At 42.4% G+C, this 22,519-nt stretch overlaps 2 protein-coding genes across 2 annotated transcripts in view; one reads left to right on the top strand and one right to left on the bottom strand.

Moving 5' to 3' along the window:
- Positions 1-22,519, top strand: part of LOC133345555 (conopressin/neurophysin-like) — a 559,395-nt gene that overhangs the window by 422,414 nt on the left and 114,462 nt on the right. The gene's annotated exons all lie outside the window — the stretch shown is intronic.
- Positions 1-22,519, bottom strand: part of LOC133345551 (dedicator of cytokinesis protein 1-like) — a 209,175-nt gene that overhangs the window by 53,119 nt on the left and 133,537 nt on the right. The window contains exons 32-33 of the mRNA XM_061556432.1: positions 15,591-15,691; positions 13,160-13,218 (exon numbers count right to left, since the gene is read on the bottom strand). Of these exons, the coding sequence (XP_061412416.1) occupies positions 13,160-13,218; positions 15,591-15,691 (160 nt within the window). The remainder of the gene's footprint in view (positions 1-13,159; positions 13,219-15,590; positions 15,692-22,519) is intronic.

A 22,519-nucleotide genomic window follows, 5' to 3' on the forward strand; every position in this document is an offset into this window, starting at 1 on the left:
TTGTTGTGGGCTTAAGCGTTGAGCCAAATGTGCATTAAAGCCACAGCCATTTTATCGCTGAGAGTTGCTGTCAGACAGATGTGACCCAGAGTGCAGTTGCTTTTGTTTCGACCCTGTCAAACTGTTCCTCGGTCTGCACAAGGGGATAACCCTCTGAGCCCACTGCTGACCAATTTTCTCCCTCAACTTGAGTGTGATTGAAGACCCCTTTTGCTGGGCGCTGTCAATTAATGTGCTGAGATTGGCAATCTTGCCGTGCATGAGAACTCTCGCCGAGCAATCGGCATTCATTTTTTCAGTTGTTGATGTTGCCAGGGTGCAAACCCGAGCTGAAATGAAGGACTGCCGACATTACCCCGCTCTTCCTGCATGAGATTATGGAACCACCCAGCCCACAGATGATGGCACCAATATTGCGGGCCGAGAATGTTACGTGGGGTTGGGGGGGGGTAGTCGCGAGCGTTTTCATTTTCTGACCGATTTGACGTTGCTCACAATTTCCCTGCCGCGTGAATGATGGCTGTTTTTGCAGATGCTGCCAATGGGCAAGCAGGCGTGATTGCTTGGGGATTGGAAGGGAGGGTACAGCCGACGTGAGTTGCACAGACGTTAAATTAACAGTCGCTAACAAGGACATGTGGCGCAGAAAAGTGCACTCACTGCTACTGGTAGGAATTTGCAGCTGAGTGATTAGGGGCAGCATGCCACTGTATACAATATAGACTCAAGGTGCTTTTCTTCTAGAGGCGGGTTCCAATGTTAAACAAACGGTGAATGCATCTGTGTCTCATTTGAATTTCATTTACCTGACACGTGAGTAGATGTGTTCACTTTATGCATGTTCGGAAACATATCTAGAGATATGTTTTTATTAGCGCCGTTAAAATCATTAACACTGCAATCATATTGAATTGCCTGGGGTTGTGTGCAGTGCACATATTTTGTGGCTCGCAATTCGAAGCTTGAGAGATTAACGCCTCCTTGGGTTGAGCTCAACCCTTTGTCCCCCCCCCCCCCACCACGGTTATTCAAATGGGTAACCACTTTGTGGCAGGCAACAGTTGCACCCTCAGGATACATTTGCTCCCACTAGGATTGTAAGCAGACCTCCCTATCTTATTTAAGCCGTCAATCACTTATTGGTCGAATGATGAACATTCATGACATTTGTGTCATTATTATGTATATATAGCCATTTTGTCAATCCACTGCTGGATGAGAGCGGCCCACACCATGCAGGTCGTCGAGTTATTTGACCATACTTCACCATGCTAGGTTGGTGAAGGTGGGACATTGAGATGCAGGAGTATAGAAGTAAAGTTCAACAATAGATTTGTCTGCCCCGCTGTCTGCTGTCCACATAGTAGCACAATGCCACAGCCATCATATGACACCCTGTTTGTGCGTGGTGGTCAATCATCCAAACGCCAGGCTCAAACAAGCTAGCTTCTAAAATATGACAAGATTGGGTGCATTTAGAGTAATTTGGTCACCGCCACCGTTATATAGGCAGTCCTTTAAAAATGAAAAATAGGTGGAAAAAAAATCAGTATTTATTATATATCAAATGTATCTAAACTCGAAGCAAATGTAGTTATACATTACGATATGTTGATTATCCAACTCATTGGGGACCTGCCTTGACTATTGCAACTCCGTCCTAGTCCGGACCTCCACTGGCAACCTAAAAAAACTTCAAAGACTACAAAACAACCTCGCACGCTTCGTCATTGGCCACACTCATCCCCGTCTCGACTCACTTGACTGTCTCCGTGCCCTCAACTGGCTACCCATCGCTAGTAGGGTCATATACAAGATCGCCTGCCTCTGCCACGATGCCTTCACATCTGCCTGCCCGCCGTACCTCTCTTTACTATTGACAACTTGCAGCTCAACACACGGCAAATGCTTGCGCAGCGCGACTCACGACCTCCTCTTGATACCAAGATCCAGGATGGTCACGTCTATGCGCCGCTTCTCGGTGGCAGCCCCAACAGTCTGGAGCTATTCCATCTGCACATTCGCAGCATCACCTCAATCGCCTCATTCAAGAGACACTTAAAAACTCACCTCTATAACCACGCTTTCGAGCGACTCTGAGCTTGGCTCCGCGCCTCTGAGTTGCGGCCGTTATGTCCGCAAATTTGCGCGCGTTATAAATTGCATTATTATTATGTATTTATAAAATGACAATTACAACCATGCACAAATACTGCAGTGCATGTGTAGGGGGATGTTAATTGGTCAGGGCGGATATGTAATAGTCGGAGATGTGACATTGTACTGCATTGCAATTCTTGGAAGACACATTTGTAGTGTCAAAGAAACACAAAGCTTGAAAATTGCTGACTACTTAGAAAGCAAAATAAAACGCAGCCGAAAACGGCACACTTTAGTCCAACCACGCGAATACATTTGCAATGCAAAAACGCGCAGGGCAGATTCATTACCAGTTGTCCGTAAACTAATATAAAGAGTGTGGTGGTTTCGCACGTGCACTGGGGCTGGTGTTAACACGATTGATTTAGGTGCCTCTGCATTCAAACTCTGCAATAATGTAGTCACTGGACCCTAAGGTTCCTGTCTGAGCATGGATGTGTTAAATTGCCATCTGACTCAACCAGATGTGGGTGGGAAGGAAAACGTGTAGTCAAGGGATGAGGCCTGCGATTGCAATGCTGGCAAGTGAGTGTGCCAGCATGCGGATCCAATGTTCCATTATTAAGCCAGCCAATTTAATCCATAACTTACAACGGTAATTAGCGATTCCAGTGTTATTAGTATTAAGGGTAAGGCTTTGGAGTTAACAAGGAAATAATTTTTGAATGCAGGTCGCATGCTTGGCACTGCTGCAGTAATAAGTGTGCAAATCCAATGGGAATAAGTATGCAAATGCATTGAGGGATTAATGTGTGCTACGGTGTACCCCCCTGTCCTACCCACCCCCTCAATAGTCCCTGCCCCCCCCCCCCGGGCCCCCTTCACCCACTCCACCCCCAAAACCCCACCAAGAACCCCCCCCCTTCCACTTTGAGGCATTTCAAACAGCGACAAAGATCCCCCAGTATAGCCTGCAACAGACTGTTGGGGCAAGTGCCGTTAGCGAGCACCTATGAAGGCCGGCACGGCACACGAGGGAGTGGCCACTGGCCAGCACCATGCCCAGCCGCCTTTGTCTCCCCAGTGACAATGTTTACTCACCGCACCAGGTGCTCATTTGAGGCCGAGTCGACCTAGGGGAGGCCCAGGACCGGTTCAGATAATCGTCACTGGTGTTGGCCGCGAGCGGGAATCCAACTCGGGTCACCAGGTTAGTAGTGCAGCGTACTAACCACTACGTTACCGCTCCCCAACAAAGGTTTTCACATCCATTTGTATTCATTGCTGGGTTCACATGGTGTTTGTGCCCAGGCTTGCCAGCAGTGATTTTATAAATATTAATGTAAGGTGAGGCACATTTGCATAATTAAGGGATGCAAGGTTAACGATGTTTTCACAAATACAACTCGGAGGCTGGGTAAATAAGTCAATGTCACAGATATAGCTCCTGTGCTTTAGCTTGCCAACTCTGGAACCTACAGTTAATGTTATGAGAAATGTAGCCGTGTCAATTCTTATTTTCATCAAAAGCTTCATCATCATCATCGAGCTCAGCATCCATTATCATACAGTGCGAGTAGACATGGATGCAAGTATTTGCATAATTCATGTTCATTGGATTTTCCTTTGTCTTTTTCTGGTCAGTGAAATTTCACAATTTATTTCTAATTGTGGCACGAGAGATAATTGCTATGGCTAACTTCGTACGGGTGTTTTTTTTTCGAGATGAAATGTAATTCTATTCATCGGCCACTGTATCATCCACTGCTGGATGGAGGCCGCCCCAAGCCGCCTCCATTCATCACATCGATGTGATGTCACAGTCGCTCAGCACCTGCACACGAACTGAATTCACCTTTGACAATTCCCACAATTGTCGGATGTTTTGAAGCTACTAAAATTTGTATAATATTCTTTGTCAGTACGAAAACTGTAGCGGTTTATGTAAAAAATAAAAATCCTTCATTTTATAATGAGATATTGTGGTTATATATTTTTTTAAATGTGTGAAAATTTTTATAATACAGCCTGACATAAAATACTGCAGTGCCTGAGACTAATTACCCGAGATGCTCCGAACAAACTCTACGGAGTTAGGAAATCATCAGTGCAAAAAAACTTTTACAGAAAAGAAAACTATACCATATGGCTCGTGCAACGTGCATGTATACTTCAGCACGCATGGTTAGCATAATGTTATGCAGCCATTGAAACGTAACATGCAACTTCTTTAAATGCAATGTGGATAAAATACAAAACAAGTGCCCAAAGAAGCATGGAGATTTGCATGCTCGGAATTACACGGTGAAAGAGAAACGCACGGATTAGAGTATGTACGCTAGTTACCTAAGTTAGTCAAACTGTTAAAGAAAGTAAGTGGACTTTGACAGGACGTGCGATGATTGGCCGTTGGTCCAGCATAAATGACAGAGTGGCAGCTGAGGAATGGAACACGTCAAAAAGGACATCCACCGAGGAGATGAAGCGATGAAATCAGCACGTGTGCAGATGCTGGGTGGATCATGACATTGCTGGATCACGAGACACGGGCCGCGACTTAGCTAGGCCTTCATCCAGCAGTGGATCGATTATGGCTGACGATGATTAACTTATGCAGTGTTACATAATCCCATGAAAAGCCTGTTTCCAAACTGAAATGCATACACACCTGTTCCTTGAGATATATTTCAACAATGTCATCTTACACCGCATATGCATCGCTAGCTTGTTGTTGCATCCCCCATAAAGCGTCATTATCACTGGTCATATTGAATCCGCTGCTGGATGAAAGTCCCCCTCCCCCCCCCGAGTCATGGCCATTCTTCACCGTCCCGCGAAGGCGCAATCCACGTAGCACAAGCTGACGAGCCAATCTCTTACGCTCCATCTCCAGGGTGGACGCCCTCTTGGCTGGCTTCCCTCATCACGCTGCCACTCAGCGGTTATTGTCGTCCACTGGCCATCATCTCTTTGATTTACGTGTACAACTCAAGTCCACTGAACTGTACTTTACAGTCCACAATCTGTGTTTAACCTGCATATGTTATACAATCCACGTGTTCATCTTTTTGTCTCACAGTGTAATCCCAAGCAAGCATCTCCCCATGCATATTTGCATACTTTTGAACGTTTGTACCCATCCTCTTTTCCAGTGGTCCATTTCATAGCTGGCAATATACCATAATTAATACAGTTCCTCTTCAGACACATTGATACGTTGCTTTTCATTAAAATGTCAAAGGTTTCGTCTTACATAAGCAACTGTTTAACATGTATTCTCGTACATATTTTAAGGGACCTACTCAGAGACCACACGCAAGGCTAAAACAAAATTTGCGGCATCCTCAATCACTTCATCAATAAAATCCATCCAATGTCATTGCAGTGATGGGAGTTTCTCGAGCATACTTCACCACGCTGGTCAGTGCGAGTTACTGAAGGGGGCGGAGGGCAGGACTGATATCACGTGCCAATAATTTAAGTCATTGAAAAATACGTATGACCTGGATAATCCCTTGAGATGAAAGATCTCATTTTCAAGGGTGTCCAGGGTGTGAAACAACAACACACATACAGAGCGAACACGTAATGGCACGCAGACAAACAATTGCAAATCTACAACAGTGGAGTGGTAGCCTAATGTTAGCCTTGACCGGGAGTGAAACTCGGGCCTCCAAGTTCACAGCGCAGTGCGCTAACCAGTGCGCCACCGCTCCACCCAATGCGAGAGGTGGGCAGTGTTGTGCTGGTTTTGGATGGAGGCAATACTGCCTCGTGGCTTTTGGCATTGCTCCTGAGCTAAGGTTATTACAAACCCATTAGCTCGCAGGCCAGCTGTTCTGCTCATAGCGATGCGAAAAGCAAAAAAAAAGTATTAGCATTGAAAGAACACGTTTTTAAACCCTATCCAAGAAAAGATACTTCCAAAATTGCCAGGAGTGGAGTGCTAGTCAAATAAGGCATAGGCTCATTAATGGGTTTTTTTTTAATTTGCTAATTTGTAACATCCTTTCAGGCGAGTAGTTGCATGCATCTGTCAAATGAGAAAATCAAATGCATTTTTTATAACAGCACGCATTATTGAATAGTTTGGTTTATAATTGTTTTTATTCTGATACTGTTTTTTGTTGGGATTACAAGTGTAGCCATAAATGATAAAAAAACGTATTCGTTGTTGCTCATTTCGCACAGACTCTTCTATACGAATCCTTTGGTTGTGACATTGTTACAATTCTGTCTGACAGTAAACAAAAACACTTTTCTCTTCCCTGTTTAAATGATTTACCTGACCAAATTTGCTCTACCGCTGTGTATAGCTGTGCTGAATGCTATACCCATGAGTAAAAGGGGGAACGGTGGGGCAGTGGTTCGCACACTGCATTATGAACCCGGCAACATCGGTTTTCTTTGTTCCCACAAAAAACATCAGTTGCGAGTGATATCCAAACTTGTCCTGGACTTATTTACCAAAGCAATACTGACCAGTGCGGTGAAGTATGGTCAAACAACCTCCATGACCGACACAGTGTGAAAACACATTCCTGCGGAGGGAGCTGGTAGGAACGTTGGGTTGCTCAGGTTAATGGCCAGGATCAACGGCGGCGTGGTGTATTCCGCAAATATGGCCGACTGTGAGGGCGGGCACAAGCCGGCGTGAGTCGGTTAAACGTTGAGTTTTATAAGGGCACCACGGGGTGACCAGCCCCTCTCCACCCAGCCCCACCCCTCCCACCCCCCACCCAGCCCCACCCTCCCCACCCTCCCCTCTCCACCCAGCCCCACCCCTCCCATTTTTGGATGCACGACGGACGGACACAATCATCCCCTGTGGGCTGGTGTAACCAGGAGGTGCCTACCAGTAAAAGCTTTCATGCAACAGTTGACTGACAAAGGATGGCTGTCAGTCGGTTTCATTTACCCATATTTAATTTGAAAACGAACCATAATGCACTTCTTCCAGAACCGGTGATGTCTTATTGCATAATGCACAAAGCCTGAGTGTTTTTGTAAATGTTTGCAAGCTATTTTAAACTTTTGCTTTTTTCCCAGTCTGCACTACTATTCAGTAAATATTGTTTTTCTTTCTCGTCGTGTTCTGATGTGATGACGAAAGGGCGTTAACATTTAATATAAACAATAAGAGTAGCAAACCATTGAGTGGACAGACACATTGTAATACAGCGTAGATGCAAAGAAACAAATGATATTATAAATTGGTACTGGCAATGTTTTTCCCATATTAATAATCGTGACTCATGGAAAAAAAACGTAAATTAACAGTTCTGAAAACCTATTAAAACGAATTGCCAAAAACATATAACATGGCTTGTGGGAGGCGCTTGGTATCTGTGCGGCAGAGGTCGCAAACGGGCTTTGATTCCTTACCCGTACCCGGCCGCACCAGGGTCGCAAACGGGTACCCGTACCCGGCCGTACCCGGCCGGGTACGGGTAGGGTACGGGTATCGGGTACCTGATTGCAACCTCTGCAATGAAGCCATGTTGCAGGCGCGGGTGGGTTGATTCTAGGAACTTGATTTGTGAGAAGAGCCAAGACGTTTGGAAATGAGTGACTAACAGATACTCTCCAGTGACTCACGGCCTACCCATACCCGGCCGCACCAGGGTCGCAAACGGGTACCCGTACCCGGCCGGGTACGGGTAGCCGGGTATCGGGTGGGGTACGGGTATCGGGTACCCGGTTGCGACCTTTGCTGTGCGGGGTAATCGCCAAGATGTAACTTATTGCAGTCTTACACTAAAGTGAGATTGAATGTAGGTCAATCAGATGAATAACTCAAGGTACTTACTTGTGTGCAGCTGCGTGCTCACGTCTCTATGCTTTAAATATCAAACGCAAAAAAATATAGACCTTGTTGTTTCTTTGAATGTTAGATTAATTATCAAATTAAAACAAATTACAGCTCCTGAATAAAACTCCCTTCAGCGCATGTTGTTTATTTACAATGCGTATTTTAAGTGCAGTCTAAATGAAAATGTACAACATTTTTTACAGAGATTCAAAGGTGTATAAGACACTGAATGATGAATTTACCTGAATTACTTTTGTCTTCAATGAAAAGGGGTTAATCTTATCTATTTCTTATAATAAATTAACACGTGCATTGACAATGTTTTTCTCCATGCACAATGCATGCAAATGCTTTGCCACATTGGAGTGAACTGCTCATTGCTCGTGAATCACTCAATTGTGGGCTGATGTCAGAGAATCATTTCAACGATCCACACTTTGTTCAACTAGCACACTTGCAGTTGAAAACACTTCTCTTTCCAACTACGTCCCACACGCCGCTCAACTTTGGAAATCTCCCCAAATCGTCTGTTTTCTCAGGTTCTGATAACCTGTTCAATAAAATAAAAATCTATTAGGTCAAAGCTATTTATACCATCGATAGTGCTGGACCCACGTTTTCGTGCCTTGTGCTGTTGGCCTTTTGGCGTTCTTTGGTCTAATACAGGTGAGGCAAGGCCATAAATTAGACTGTCTCTAGTGTTGGCCAATCAGTTTCAAGGACAATGCATACATTATCAAAGCATGTTTATTTGCATGTTTTACGACCAGCATGTGTGGTTAAGGCAGACCTTGATGCCTTGTGATAGGTGTCGGTTCGCTGTTTAAACAACTTAACACATCCTGTATTTCATGGGACCTCCTTTGCCAGTACCGTTTTGAGACGAGGCTCAAAAGAAAGCTGTCTCTGGTGTGGACCAATCAGTTTCAAGGACGATGCATATATTATCAGAGTATGTTTTTTTGTTTGCATTCTGACCACAAGTATTGTGGTTAATGTAGACATGATTCCTTGTAAAAAGGTTTCAGTTTGGTGTTTTAACATCTTAACACCTGCTTTGTCGCCAGAAAAAAGGGAAAAACCTATTCTGGCATCCTGTATTCTTGCCGGAAAGGGTAAAGCCTATTGGTTTTTTTCGTCAGTGCTGTTTGTGTCTGACAGTATGGTATTTTGGGCCTAGACTCAGCAAGCGTGATAAAATAGCTACATTCTTGTCGAGATATTTCTTAAAATTATGGTACCTGGGCTGCCGTCTTTTTTGCATTCATGTTTGTTTGCAATTACTGCGGTAATTGTGAATAAGACCGGGCACTCTGTGGACAAACGTGATTAGTTGTGCAACACTTTAAAAGTAAACTGCACAGACCATTAACCTCTGGGCTGTAGTTTTCAGCTCCAAAGTAAATTTTGTTCCTGGGATAATGGGAAGCCATGATGTGTTTTGGAAAGCCATCTGGAGATTGTAGCCGTTACTTGCATGCCGAGCCAAAGCATGCTCACGAACTCCACAAGCGCAAAATGCGAGTGATGTGATTCCATCCTCTCACCGTGTAGCTTGAAAATGATCATCTTGCACTTTATTCCTTTAATTGAAGAACATTGTCTGCGTGCTTTAAAGTTGGCCAACTGAAAAGATTGCAACTATTTATGGCTGATGTGATTTCCATCACAAAATAACGAGTTTCAAGTGGGAACCGAAATTTTAACAAGAGGCATTCACAGCGTAGATCTTAATAATCTCCTTCTAAACATACACATTTAATAGACTTGCTTGAAAGAAATAGTTTGCATGTTAGTAAGATACCTCCCATAGACAAGATTGGTGACGGAATGGTAGCCATAAGTCAGACTGTTCAAGATAGATGCCCGTCATGAAGTTGGAGCGATGAGATCAAGTCATGTATAGGAGTGAGGTGAATCGTAGCAGCGCTGGACCATGATGGATGGCGATGGCGTGCGGTGGCTTTCATCCAGCAGTAGATAGACAATGGTGACTGCTAATGATGGCGATTCTATTCTATTCTATTTATCGCGTATGGCAAACGTCGAGATCTGCCAATCTGCTAGCCACGATAGGCAAAGAGTTTTGCTCATCCTACATTGCAATAGTGCTGTCTTCTCCATAGTCTGCGTTGCATGGCCACAATCACACTACCCTGGCTTGCCTCTAAGTTTACATTCATGAAAGAGATGTGCACATTAGCCTGTTAATGTTCTGATGCGGTTGATGATTGCACCCGTCTCTTCAAGGAATGTCAAAACCAGGAGGTGTGATGTTTGAGTTTGAAACGTGGTGTTTGTTCTCTTGCATCTGTGTTGTTCAATGCGGTTCTCCAGCGTTCTTCTGGATCTGGGTGAGATTCTAGGATGGTGATGATGATGATGGAGGTAAGACGATTAAACACCAATCTATCTTCATCGAAAATATGTGGTTGGCAAACATTAGGGATCGCAATTCTATATATGCTTCACTGTAGTGTCTCGTTTGGCTGCAGGGGTCACGTGAACTAATCACATACAACAATGTATGTGAGTCGATGCATTGCAGCATCAGTGCAAGACGAGATTTTAATCAAATAACCGTCGCATTTCTTCACCCTTAATATATAGGAGAAGCGCGTTGCGGCGCCGTGTAAACTTTAACAAGAAAGCAAGATCACAAAAAAAAATTTCTGTGTTCGAACGCCTTCTTGAGGTTAACGTCACCCACGCGTTTTGCATGGCCGGCACTACTCCCTTGTCATAAATAAACAGGATTACGATGACCATATATACATTGTGTCGTTTTGCCTGTGAATTTCAGCAATTCAAGTCGACAAAGCCTGCAACGGCATCACCTACCTCGTCACAAAGTCACGTGCATAATCCGTGACCACCCCATGCACTTGAAGCTGTTCTATATCACGGGCAGTCGAGGGTGACAGCAGGCAAACACTCCAATCTTGCACAACTAGATCTGAGCTTGTCAGTTGGTCTGATGTAAGGACAATGTGTGCACATGCTGCCTGGGATGTTTTTTTTTAGTGATGAGACCGCACATATATATTTATTTATTTTGACAGTGGTGTTAACCGTATAAGGGGATGCTGGTAAACGATACTAAAACGAGTGTAGTGTGCAGAGGCACCCCGCAGTGAACATCAGCTAGCCGTGTATAATAGTAGGGGGGGGGGGGGGTGGAACGCACGTTATATGGCAGAGTTTGCAACTCATGTGGAAAAAAGATGTGCAATGGGCCATTCAACGCGCACAGGATCGAATGAGGCAGAAGGTTTGGCAGAAAGCCCGATTGCTAGTCAGTGTTAATGGTTGGGCAAAATCCAGCAGTGCCAAGGCCTTGTCTCTATCATTGGACCGTAGGTCTGGGGTCTTGATGATAGGCAAAGACGGTGGACGGAATGAATTCAAATTAATTTATAGAGCATTGCAGCTTAGGAGCAATGCTGCGGAGATGTAATTTAACAGGGCAGAATGTGGACCTGTGTTTTTTTTTGCATGAGCTATGTCAGAGCCTTATCCAGGTACACTGCTCTATGTTCTTGATTTGTATATGCTTATATATGCAGTTTAGACCAATCCAGCACACATGAGTACCAAAGGTGGGGAAGATGTCGGTACGGTACACTCTGTTTCCTTGCTTCATTCCTGCAGCAGAATTGCTGTTTCACATTGGGGTTTTGGAATCTGGGAACTGCAGATATGGTTGTGGTTTACCTTCTGACTGGGGGTTAAGGAGGATAGCTGCAGCGGGGAAAGTTAAAGGAGCCAGGGTTATAACCAACTGTCAATCTCATACATGGAGCGATACCAGCTATTACTGGTTTGTATTTTGGCAACATTCTCAGATTAAAACAGTTTTCGATCCAGTTCGTGATATGTTAAATGATGTGGAGGTGTTTTTTTCTTGAGTTTGTTTTAAGAAAGCTGTTACAATGTTAACACGCTTGTTTGAGCATTTGGGGTGTAAATGGTGACTTGGGTTTTATATGTGGCCAGAACTAATATCAATGAGAAGTGATTTGCAAACAGGTCTTGCCTCCCCCCCCACCCCCTCACTAATCCACATTGACCAGCATGGTGAAGTATGGTCAAACAACTCCCATGACTGGCATGGCATTGGGAGATCTTCATCAAGCAGTGGATCGTCAAAGATATTTTTTTTGCTCTCATCAGATTGCCTTTGCTGAAACACCATTGTCATTATGGTCTCTTAAGTCTTAGAATTATTATTTTATGCATTTTACCAACAATGTTGTTTTGAAAATCCAAAATGCATGATGTTAAAATATAGTTACTGTTATAAGTGACGTTTTTACATATATTAATGTATTTCAGAATTTACGAAGAAAACACATTTTTAAGCGATCTCCTTCTTATGACGCGTTTTTGCTTCGTGTCACAATCAACTGAGAAAAGTAATAATTGTATTTAATTCCGCAAAAGCACATTTGAACAGCCATAACATTGGGAAAACCAGCATGGGGGAAATCTAATGTGAATATAATGCAATGTATTACTCTACCACAGACATATATGTGTAAAATTATAAACTCATTGCATTGAGCATGGTACGTTAACTAAACACATTTTTTCAACCAATACCGTTCCCTGGATACATCAATGAAAAGCAACCAGGTAACAGCGATCTCAACATAAAAAATGGTCAACTCATCAGCATTCATTGCCTCATAAGGCCATCTGTCTATCTGTGCAACCTGCTCCTCTGCATGCATCGCCCAATGCCGTTGCCGCCCGATGTAAGATGGAGAGCAATGCAGCAACAATGGCAAATGTATTTTGCCGAATTTTAGACGTACACTGGCACGTACCAAAACATCCATCTTCATTACGAATACACAAATACTGTAGCATAATTAAGGAAAGCCGATTTTGGCTCGCTGCTAAATAGATTCAGCTTATTACATTAACTTAGCCTGCCAGTCACAACCAGTCAACTACGAATAAACTACTTATATTAATTAAATTATACCACGTACATGACTGTGTCGATGACGTCAAGGCATCTGCTTAAGGACTCCGATCCATAAGGCACTCTCACTCGAGATCTGAGATCCTCTTAACAACCTGAGGATGCTGGATGTCATCTCCATCCAAACGTCACACCCATTTCATGAGATTCATTTCCAACGCAGCAGTGTGTTGCAGCAGTAAACTTAGCACATTTGATTCAAGGTTTCCGACACATCTTTACGCGACCTAACCCAAAGCAAACAATGATATGCTTACCTAAGTTGTACCACTTGTCACGAATTTCAAATCCAATTTGCCGTCTCATATCTCCATACCTGCAAAGAGGGGAAATGTGCCACATCACACATTTAAAGCTTCCACAATCACAGATGACATTTAATCGTTAGGCTTTGTCAGCCCATGACGACATACAGCTCTTTCACAATTAACTTTGACTTCTCATATTCAAATACTTTGTTCATGCAGATAGGCTGCATTTATAAGTCAAATTATCGTGTTATTCCTTTTTTGAATCGACAGTTGTTTTATCAGAAACTCTATTTTACTTTTCGAACAATTGTGCATCAATCACCAGCCTTTCATTAGTGGCCTGCAAATGTGGTTAAAGTCAAAACACTCTTGACAGTAATGAATGATGTTGAAAGGTCTGTCATCAAGTCTATATGTGGTGTTGGATAAATGTTTCAAAGGCCCCATACAAACTGTTTAATCATGATGCTGCGCTTGTCACTGTGATGTTTTCACAAAAGAAATCAGGAAATACGAGCAGGCAGAGACATTTAGAAAATCAACTTAGCGTATATGGTTTTGTATCTGCGTGGTCTATATTACAAATACTATGCATGTGTATGTATACATGTACAGCACTACAGCCTGTGTTTCTCAGTCCTCTACAGGATGTGGCCCTCCCCATGGCTTGCAGGCCGTGTGAGATATTTGACCACATTTAACTCCGCTGGTCAGTGTGAGTCGATGATGAATGTAGGGGCAGTTCAGAAAAAAAGAACAACAGAAATGTTCAATACCTACTACATCCGTCCCTTGCACATTGTGGCCACCGGTCACTAATCCAAGCACTAGCCAGGCTCAAAACAGCTTATCTTCTGTGATCGGATGCATTCCAGGTGATTTGGCCACAGGTGTATACAGGTAGTCCCCGACTTACGATGGAGATACGTTACGACGACCCCATCGTAAGTCGAAAATATCGTAAGTCGAAAATGGCCTAGCCTACCCAGGAGTCTTAAAGAATGGTGATAATTTAGCAAAACAGAGCAATTTACAGTACCGTACTGTATAAACTATATGCGTACAGTACATCCCGGCAGCGTCCCAACGTACAGCATCGTACCTCGTACGCTGCTGCGTTTACCTGCCGCGCGAAATGTAAAATATTTTACTATATCGATATCGCCATCGTAAGATCGAAATATCGTAAGTCGGACCACCGTAAGTCGGGGACTACCTGTATATGTATATACTCATGCAAATGTGTGCAAATGGCAGGGGGGGGCATTAACAGTTGTATAGTCTCAACATACAGTACCTGTTGTATAATAGAAGTTTTTTGTTGTTGTAACCTAACCTTACCAAGACTGGCAGTGTTCCAATATCTAGAATGCAGTCAATAAAAGCAAAGCTGCATGCTGGGCAGTGGTGGTGCACGCCTGTGATACAGAACTGTGGAGGTGAGGGTTTGGTGGATCGGAACAAATTATCAAATGTTGTGAGACTCCCTTCATCGGGTGCAGTAACCTCCAGCCCGGCAGCAGAATGCACAACATCAAAGTGTGGACTGACATCATCTGTCCCTTTTGTGTGGGATACATGGTTGCTCCCTCGCTCACGTGGGGTTTCACCGAGTGCCACCTCTTCCTTCCCACATGTATAATCAACACTAATTGTGTGAGAAACATCTAAATATATATCGTGAACTCCAGAGCAAATGTTGTTACCGCCGGGCAGCCTACCAGCTTGTCTGTTCCTCAGCGATTGAGATGCAATTTGCATGAACAAAGCTATATAAGATTAATCTATTTTTTGTATGTCTAGGAATCGTTTGTTGTGGTTCTCAAGCTGCGCTGCACGACTTTAACTAGATTGGATATCCGAGGCAGGCACAGCCATGGTCCACAGGGTCGGGAAGTTAAAAGACTAACATGGGCCAACCTAGACATCATAGGTGTCTGCACAATGTAGCAGAACACACACCATCAAGTTCATAAAACAGTGTGTGGTTTATGAAGTTTAAAATAAAAAATAGCAAAAAATTATGAAAAAAATTGCATTGGAAAAGTGAAGGCGAAATTATTTAGTACATATGACTCGCATGCATGTTATTCGTTATCTTTATATGGCAAAACAGATTTATGATGAAGCCACATTTATTAGATTTTATAGGTTAGGGAAAAAAACTCTCATAATTGTAAATCGATAGGGCAGAAAGCAAAACGTTAGACGAATTACATTTTAATGTCTACTTTTTATAAATGTAAATATGACATCGTACATCATTCATACAAAATCATTTGCATGCCATTAGTTATATTTTACAAGCCTGTCCCCATCATGCAAATGATTGCCATTATGTAGGACTGAATGGTTGTTGTGATTTGCCCTGCAGGATGTAATTACGCATCTTGCTTCTGTGAATTTTTAACAACTGTTTTCTGGCGCTGCGACCCACTTGCTGACGATCTTGTGGCGCTTTCCATGGGAGAAATTTTCAAGTTGCAGAGACTCCTGGGTGAGAAAGGCCACTGCGAGATGAAAGTAGTTGTTCCAGAGCTGCAAATACAAAAAAAAAATCTACATTCATGACAGGCTTTTAACATGTCTCATGTCTCGTACAATTCCACCGTGTCATTACTATAAGAAATATCTTGCTTATATTTCATAATTTACCATGCTTGGCTTCTATTAATCTACTGGCTTATGGCTAAATATTAAATGAGGTGCTCTTGCAATTCTGCATGAGATATATATAAAAAAACGTATTAAAAATAGGAGGCCACAGATGATTCAGGATGGAGAAGTAATAAAAGCAAGGTCAAAGTGAAAGGTGTACATTTGAAATACAGTTGGTGAAAAATTGGAATGGAATGATTTATGAAGTCTGCGCAGCTGGAATGCAGCATCTTTTTTCGTTGAACTGCCCTCGAAACAAATTGGAATTGGATTCCATTGCTTACTAACTACACGTATACAGTGCACATGGGACACATGTTGCCAAAAAAGGCAGATGGGACACGTGTAAACTTAACATTATTTTATATTGTGATGGTGTTGTAGGGGATGGGACATCCTCATCAATATATAAAGGTAGCATTAGGAGTTGTTTTCTCAAACATTTACGATGAGGTAAACAAAGCAGCAAGTGCAAGCTGGAAATATGCAAGTTCTTTCGCACCGTACGTAGCAAACCGTGCTAATCGGCTCATCGGTTTGGTGTCATCCATTAACCGTCGCAATATGCCTTTTCGCTGGTCATCCACAGACATGCGTGCAATAACCACTGAAGAAGGGCACTAGAGTTTACTCTATATGTAGTGGTCAATTCAGAGACACTAATAGTCGGAGGCACACACGTTTATTCTACACTTCCACAGTACAGGGAATAACTACACACGGGTCAGGACAGCCGGCACATTGCCTGACCCGCAACACCGAGGATGTGAAGACGGGGACGAAGACTTGCATAGACGACGGGTTTCATTCCAAACGAGAGCCCCGACACAGCGTCGGGACCTCCCTTTTATCCTCCCCAGCGTGGCCTGGCTCCGCCCTCAGCCACGCTCCCTTCTGGAACCTACCAGAAGGTTCTGAGCTTCGCCCCACGTGTCTTCTCTGTCACGGCTGCTGTGTCCTCAGATCCCCCCTCTCTGCCAGTAACCAGCGCCCAGTGGCACACTTCACCTGCCCTGCTGGTAGACCGGGCTACTACACCCACAATTCCGCTCTCTACCAGTAACCAGCGCTATGCGCCCTAGTGACCCATTCTATGTCACTACATATATATGGAAAAATCTTGATTTGAAGCTTTCGTGACTGCAGGAATCCATACTCTTTGGTTCTTTCGGTCGCAACACAAGCGGTCGGAAAAAATATAATCCAGCAGTTCCACTGCAGTTCCACTGCTGGATTATATTTTTTCCACCTGACGACCGCTTGTGTTGCGATCGAAACGTCGTGATTTATTTTATTTCATACCTACATGACTTTACCGAAAGAACCAAAGAGTATAGATGGAAAAAGTCATGCGTAGTCTGGTTATAGCTCTCGTTATTTATTTTCCACGTGTATTAATTTTAAATACTGTGCGCATCAGAGGCATATTTGGCTAGCAGCTTTCAAAAAGCTGTGCCTTCTTTGTGCCCCATTTTTACAATGCTGAGCAAAACACATTTACGTGATTAATTGTGTAAGTAGACTACATGTGGGTTTATTGGCAGCTAATGTTTTATCTCAGTGGCATCCATGGTCACAGCATAACATTTGATTGCTTACTGACAGAGTGCCATCACTTAATTGTTAACCCCTGAAATAAAATACGGTATTGTATTATGAAACTGCTACAAGATACTGGGTGTGCATACATAGTAGCCCAGTATTGTAGTCATATAGTACATCATATAGAACATAAACGTTTATGATGGACTAATTTCATTGCTGTGATAACTTTTTTGCTGTTTGTGCGCTTTGTTTTGGTCCCATTTTTTAATTTGTTTATTCATTTTAGATTTTGCTTGGTAGTCGGGTTTTCACTAGATTGATAGTGGCTGTACATGGGATTTGGTACTGGTATACAATTAATATAGAGCATTATAGGATGCTATTAGCATAAATGATGCTGTATAAAATGGAAGTAATATTATTATTATTGTATATGTTTTTTTTACGGTGTCTAAGGGGCCCTGTGTGTAGGTAGAAGTGTCTGCATGTAAATAATGATCCAAGGCCTGCAGGAAGTTGCATCGACTGTAGATTAGCTGTCGCCTTGGCCTCTGGAATTGTTTCATTTGGAATGTCGGACGGAATCCACGGGCCCATTTATCTTCATAATGGATGTCTCTCCGCTGCGTCTCTGTGGAGCTTGCGCAAAAATATTGCTGGAGGCAGCCATTACGAGAATGTATCAGGTGTAATGCATTTGTTGATGCACGATGGTCAAGTTATTCATTAATTCAATTACGTTATATTGACTTTTTGCAGGTAATATTTACCAGACCTTTTTATGCTAATGGTTATGGTTCTGTTTTACACATATAACTCGATATAAAATCCATAGCCGGTAAGCTCTGTCACTATGGTTTTCAGAGTTTTTTTTTATAAGATACATCAATTTTCAAGATGGATATCTGCTTTCTCATTTGGGAGCATTTCTGACTGACAGGTGAAAGCTTTAAGTTATTGAATAATGCCCTTTGTATGCTGAGCCATAGCAGTTCAAATGAGGGGTATTTGTAAAGCAATGTGAATGGAATGAGTTATCCGCATATCTGTGGAGTGGTAGCATAGTGGTTAGTGCACTGCATTTTAACCAGGCCACCTGAGTTCAATTCGTGCTTATAGATAATGATGGAATGATATTAGAACTGGTCCTGCATGCAGCTCCCCCAACCACTTCACCAACCTTCACTGAGCAGTATGGTCAAATGCAAAGGACCAACATTAATGGAAGGCTTGAGGAGGCCTTCATCCAATAGTGTATTGAAAAGGGCTATACAATTATTACGATAGTATATATTTTTTTATTTGAATATAATTACAAATTTGCCTAAAATATGTTGCAGTACAATGTTAAAAGGCCACATGTGTCACGCATAAATAAAATACACAAAAATAAAAAAGAGCTATATTAAAATGATGCATTTAACATTTCAAGTCTGTGACTCATTATTTACACAAGGGGGTAATTGCAACCATCCAAACTGTATGCAGGCATCATCTGAACTCTCTTCAAATAACTTGGTGATGAGTGAGAAGTTTTTTTGTTAACAATAAAAAGTTTAGCGCTATAAAAAAAATACCCCCATAACAGAACAAACATACAAATAACAAACACATCACGAGCAAGGCAGAGCTCATTTCAAGTGAGCTCCGGCTTGTGTTCAATAAAAATGTCAGCTTGCGATGTGTGCTCATCCACACTTGGCCCCGACTGGGAGTAGAAGAGGACCACCCGCTTATTCCGGTTCTGTCTGCTGGAAAGGGTAGACACCGCTTCAGAGCCGAGGTGCTGTCCAAATTCCACGGGCCAAGAGCCATCCCATCAATATAGCTCCTTATTTAAGGCTCTCTGGGGTCTGTTTAATGACAAATGAGTTGCCCTTACAATTCTACTTTCTGTCGCCCGCTTTATTGTCGAACACCGGAGCCATGTCTCGACTAAATTGCACGCAGCTGGGACCACAAATTCGTTTAAACATTTCTTCTTCTTCCTGGAATGATTTTAAAAAATATGCTACGCAAAGCAGCCCGTGTTATCGAGTGTTATTTAAAATACACCACATGTGTGTAGGCACACGCTTGCATCAAACAGCGAGCAGCATTTTTGTTTCTCATGAGCGAGTCTTTAATAAAACCTATAAATACTTCGGACCCACGTAATGCACTCGGTCCTACTTTTTTAATTATAGAAAGTAATGTGGAAGAAACATGAACATCTGTGCAAATTTATTTTTTAAAATATTTTTAAAAAACTGCAAGCAAATGGTAAATGAGGATTGGTTTTGGAAAGGGCGTAAGCAAGATGCATCTGATCTCGAATCATTGGTGCTGCATGGATGCTATAAGTGCTTGCATCAATTTATATCGTGGCAGACAGACACCCTTTACACCCGCAGTCTGACACTGCTGAAAAGTGTCATCAATCTTTAGTGCTGCACGGAGTGTAGCTGACTTGAGGCTTTTGACTATTGAGCAGCACAATTATTAACAACAACACTGTGTGTTACTAGCTCCGGAGTGGCAGCCAAAGGAGGGGGCACACGCCAAAGAGGCCCATTGCACCGTTGAAATTGAGCGATAAAATCTGCTCGTGCGCAGGAGCTCGATGGCGTTGTGGCACCGTGGGACCGTGAGAGAGGGCGACGGTCAGGGAAGGCCTTCATGCAGTAGCAGATAGATTATGGCAGATGATGGCGATGACTGACATGGGCATGACAATTACTTTTGTGAAAGTATTTTGTTTCCATTCCTTAGTCCGCTTGCACGCAGATGATGATGGTGGTCGATGGAATGTCGGTTCTTGTGTGGCTTAGGAAGTAACCCAAGCGAACATATCTGACCTCATCTTAAGAACATGCAGGGTCATGAGTTTAAAGCTCCACTGAAGCCATCTGCTTGTTGCCTAGGCAATATATGACCGTGCGCTGCTTGCATCAGAGAAACACGTTTTTATTAATGTCATACTGTACTTCTGCAGGTGCAGAGGTTCAGTGTCCGTGTCTATATTAGAAGAGTTTTGTTGAGGGACTCAATTTAAACAAGTGCCTTTGGCTCCTAACACATGCCATTAACAATAACAGAATTATAAAGTCATTTCTCGAATAAAACCTCTCATCACACTTCGTTGTCCTGGTGATAGCGGATTGGTGCAGGGGGAAATGCATAGGATTGGTTCAGGTATCCCTCGTCATTGATGTTAGCCGTGGCCAGTTATCAAACACAAGATGCTAGGTTCATAGCGCAGTGCGCTGAGCACTGCTCCACCAATCACCCATGTCCTTGTTTTAATATTCATCACTCCTAGGATTCCTTTACTGCACGTTATTGTCACCTCAAAGAGCTCAAACCTAGTTAAACAAATGAAGTAATAAATATTTTTAAATATTAAAATATGCTTTATGTACCCTGATATTTTAAAAACATTCAATATTCAAGGGAAGATGTGATCAAACATTTCTGTGCATAAAATTACCACTGTGCATTCTTTGTTAAATTTCCCTTTTGTCCTCAAGGGTTGAATGACTGCGAGGCCTACTTGACTTATTACAGGGATGTTTGGAGCCAGAAGAATTTATTTCGCATAAATTGCTGATGCCTTCTAGAGTGTACGAACATTACACAACTTGTCCACATATTATAAAACTATTTTTAAAATGTTGGTTCATACTACGATTGCATGTAGAAAGGAACAAAACAGTGACATTCGAATATACTTTCTAAAAATAATACTGAAAGAATAAAATGCATTTATCCATCTCAGGTGTTTGTCCTCTCCTCTGGCTGCCACTCTATAGTAATTATCGACAACCTGCTGCCATGCATTTTAGTGACATGCCCTGCCCAAGTGGGCTGACTTTTCGTGACATTCAATATGGTACACTTTGGTTCTTTCGGTAAAGTCACGTAGGTTGAAATAAATAAAATAAATCATGAAACAATTCATCTTCTTGGTTCTTTCGGTAAAGTCACATAGAATGGAAATAATAAAATAATAAAAATAAAACATAATAAAATAATTCGTGAGAATTTTCGTGAGAATTATTTTATTATGTTTTATTTTTATTATTTTATTATTTCCATTCTACGTGACTTTACCGAAAAAACCAAGAAGATGAATCCCTGCAGTCACGAAAGCTTTAAACACGAAACAATTGTTTCTTGCTGTGGTTGTCCCACTTGATGACGGACGCTTGTGTTGCGCCAGAAACGTCGTGATTTATTTTATTTTATTTCTACCTACGTGAATTTACCGAAAGAACCAAAGAGTATGGATTCCTGCAGTCACGAAAGCTTCAAATCAAGATTATTCAATATGCTATTTATCAAACGTGTATGTGTGTGTGTTTTCTAGGCCACATTTCTCTCTTTCTGTTTGTATGTATGTATGTTGAACTTCTATCACACCAGATGTAGCCAACCGTGCTAATCGGAGGGGTGGGGGAAGGATAACAAACTAAACACAAAGATGAGTTCTAAAGAAATGAGTTTTCAATCTAGATGTCAAAGTTCATAGCTCCAGTGGCTTCCTAAGATGGGAAGAAAGAGCGTTCCAAATGGCGGCAGAAGTGCATCTGAAAGCACGCGATGCAGTGACCGTGTTTGTTCGATGGCTAGCCAAAAGCCGCTGCGAGGATGACCAGAGTTTGCGTGATGATTTATGCTCCTTTACGAGATCAGCAAAGCATTGTGGTTCATTTGTGGCAAGCGTTCTGTGTGTAATGAGAACGACCTCATAATATTTTCATTCAGAAACCGGAAGCCACAGTTTATTAGTGTAATTCCCGAGCATGCACCTCGCCATGCTTTTTTTTTACAATTGTTTGCACAATTTTCAACATCAGATCGACTTCTGTTAAGACTCCATGCTTAGGCAACAGAATTAAATATCTAGAGCAGTATTATGATCAAATCTATTTCACCACTTTAGTGCAATAACTGGTATCGGAATTCACAGTACAATGAAAGTGAGGGAACGTAGAGAACAAATTATCGGTATAGATGACATGTATTTGAATATATTTTACGTGTAATGATTCCACATATATTACAAAATATGTATAATCAGAAATTTAGCGTTAATTCGTTTTTAAGTTGTTTGACCATACTTCTCCACGCAGGTCAGTGTGGGTTGAAGGGAAATCCCACTATGGGTTCAAACATCTTCTG

This window comes from Lethenteron reissneri, chromosome 22 (assembly GCF_015708825.2).
Source record: "Lethenteron reissneri isolate LAM-NWPU_2019-01 chromosome 22, ASM1570882v1, whole genome shotgun sequence".
In the NCBI taxonomy this organism is placed as follows: domain Eukaryota; kingdom Metazoa; phylum Chordata; class Hyperoartia; order Petromyzontiformes; family Petromyzontidae; genus Lethenteron; species Lethenteron reissneri.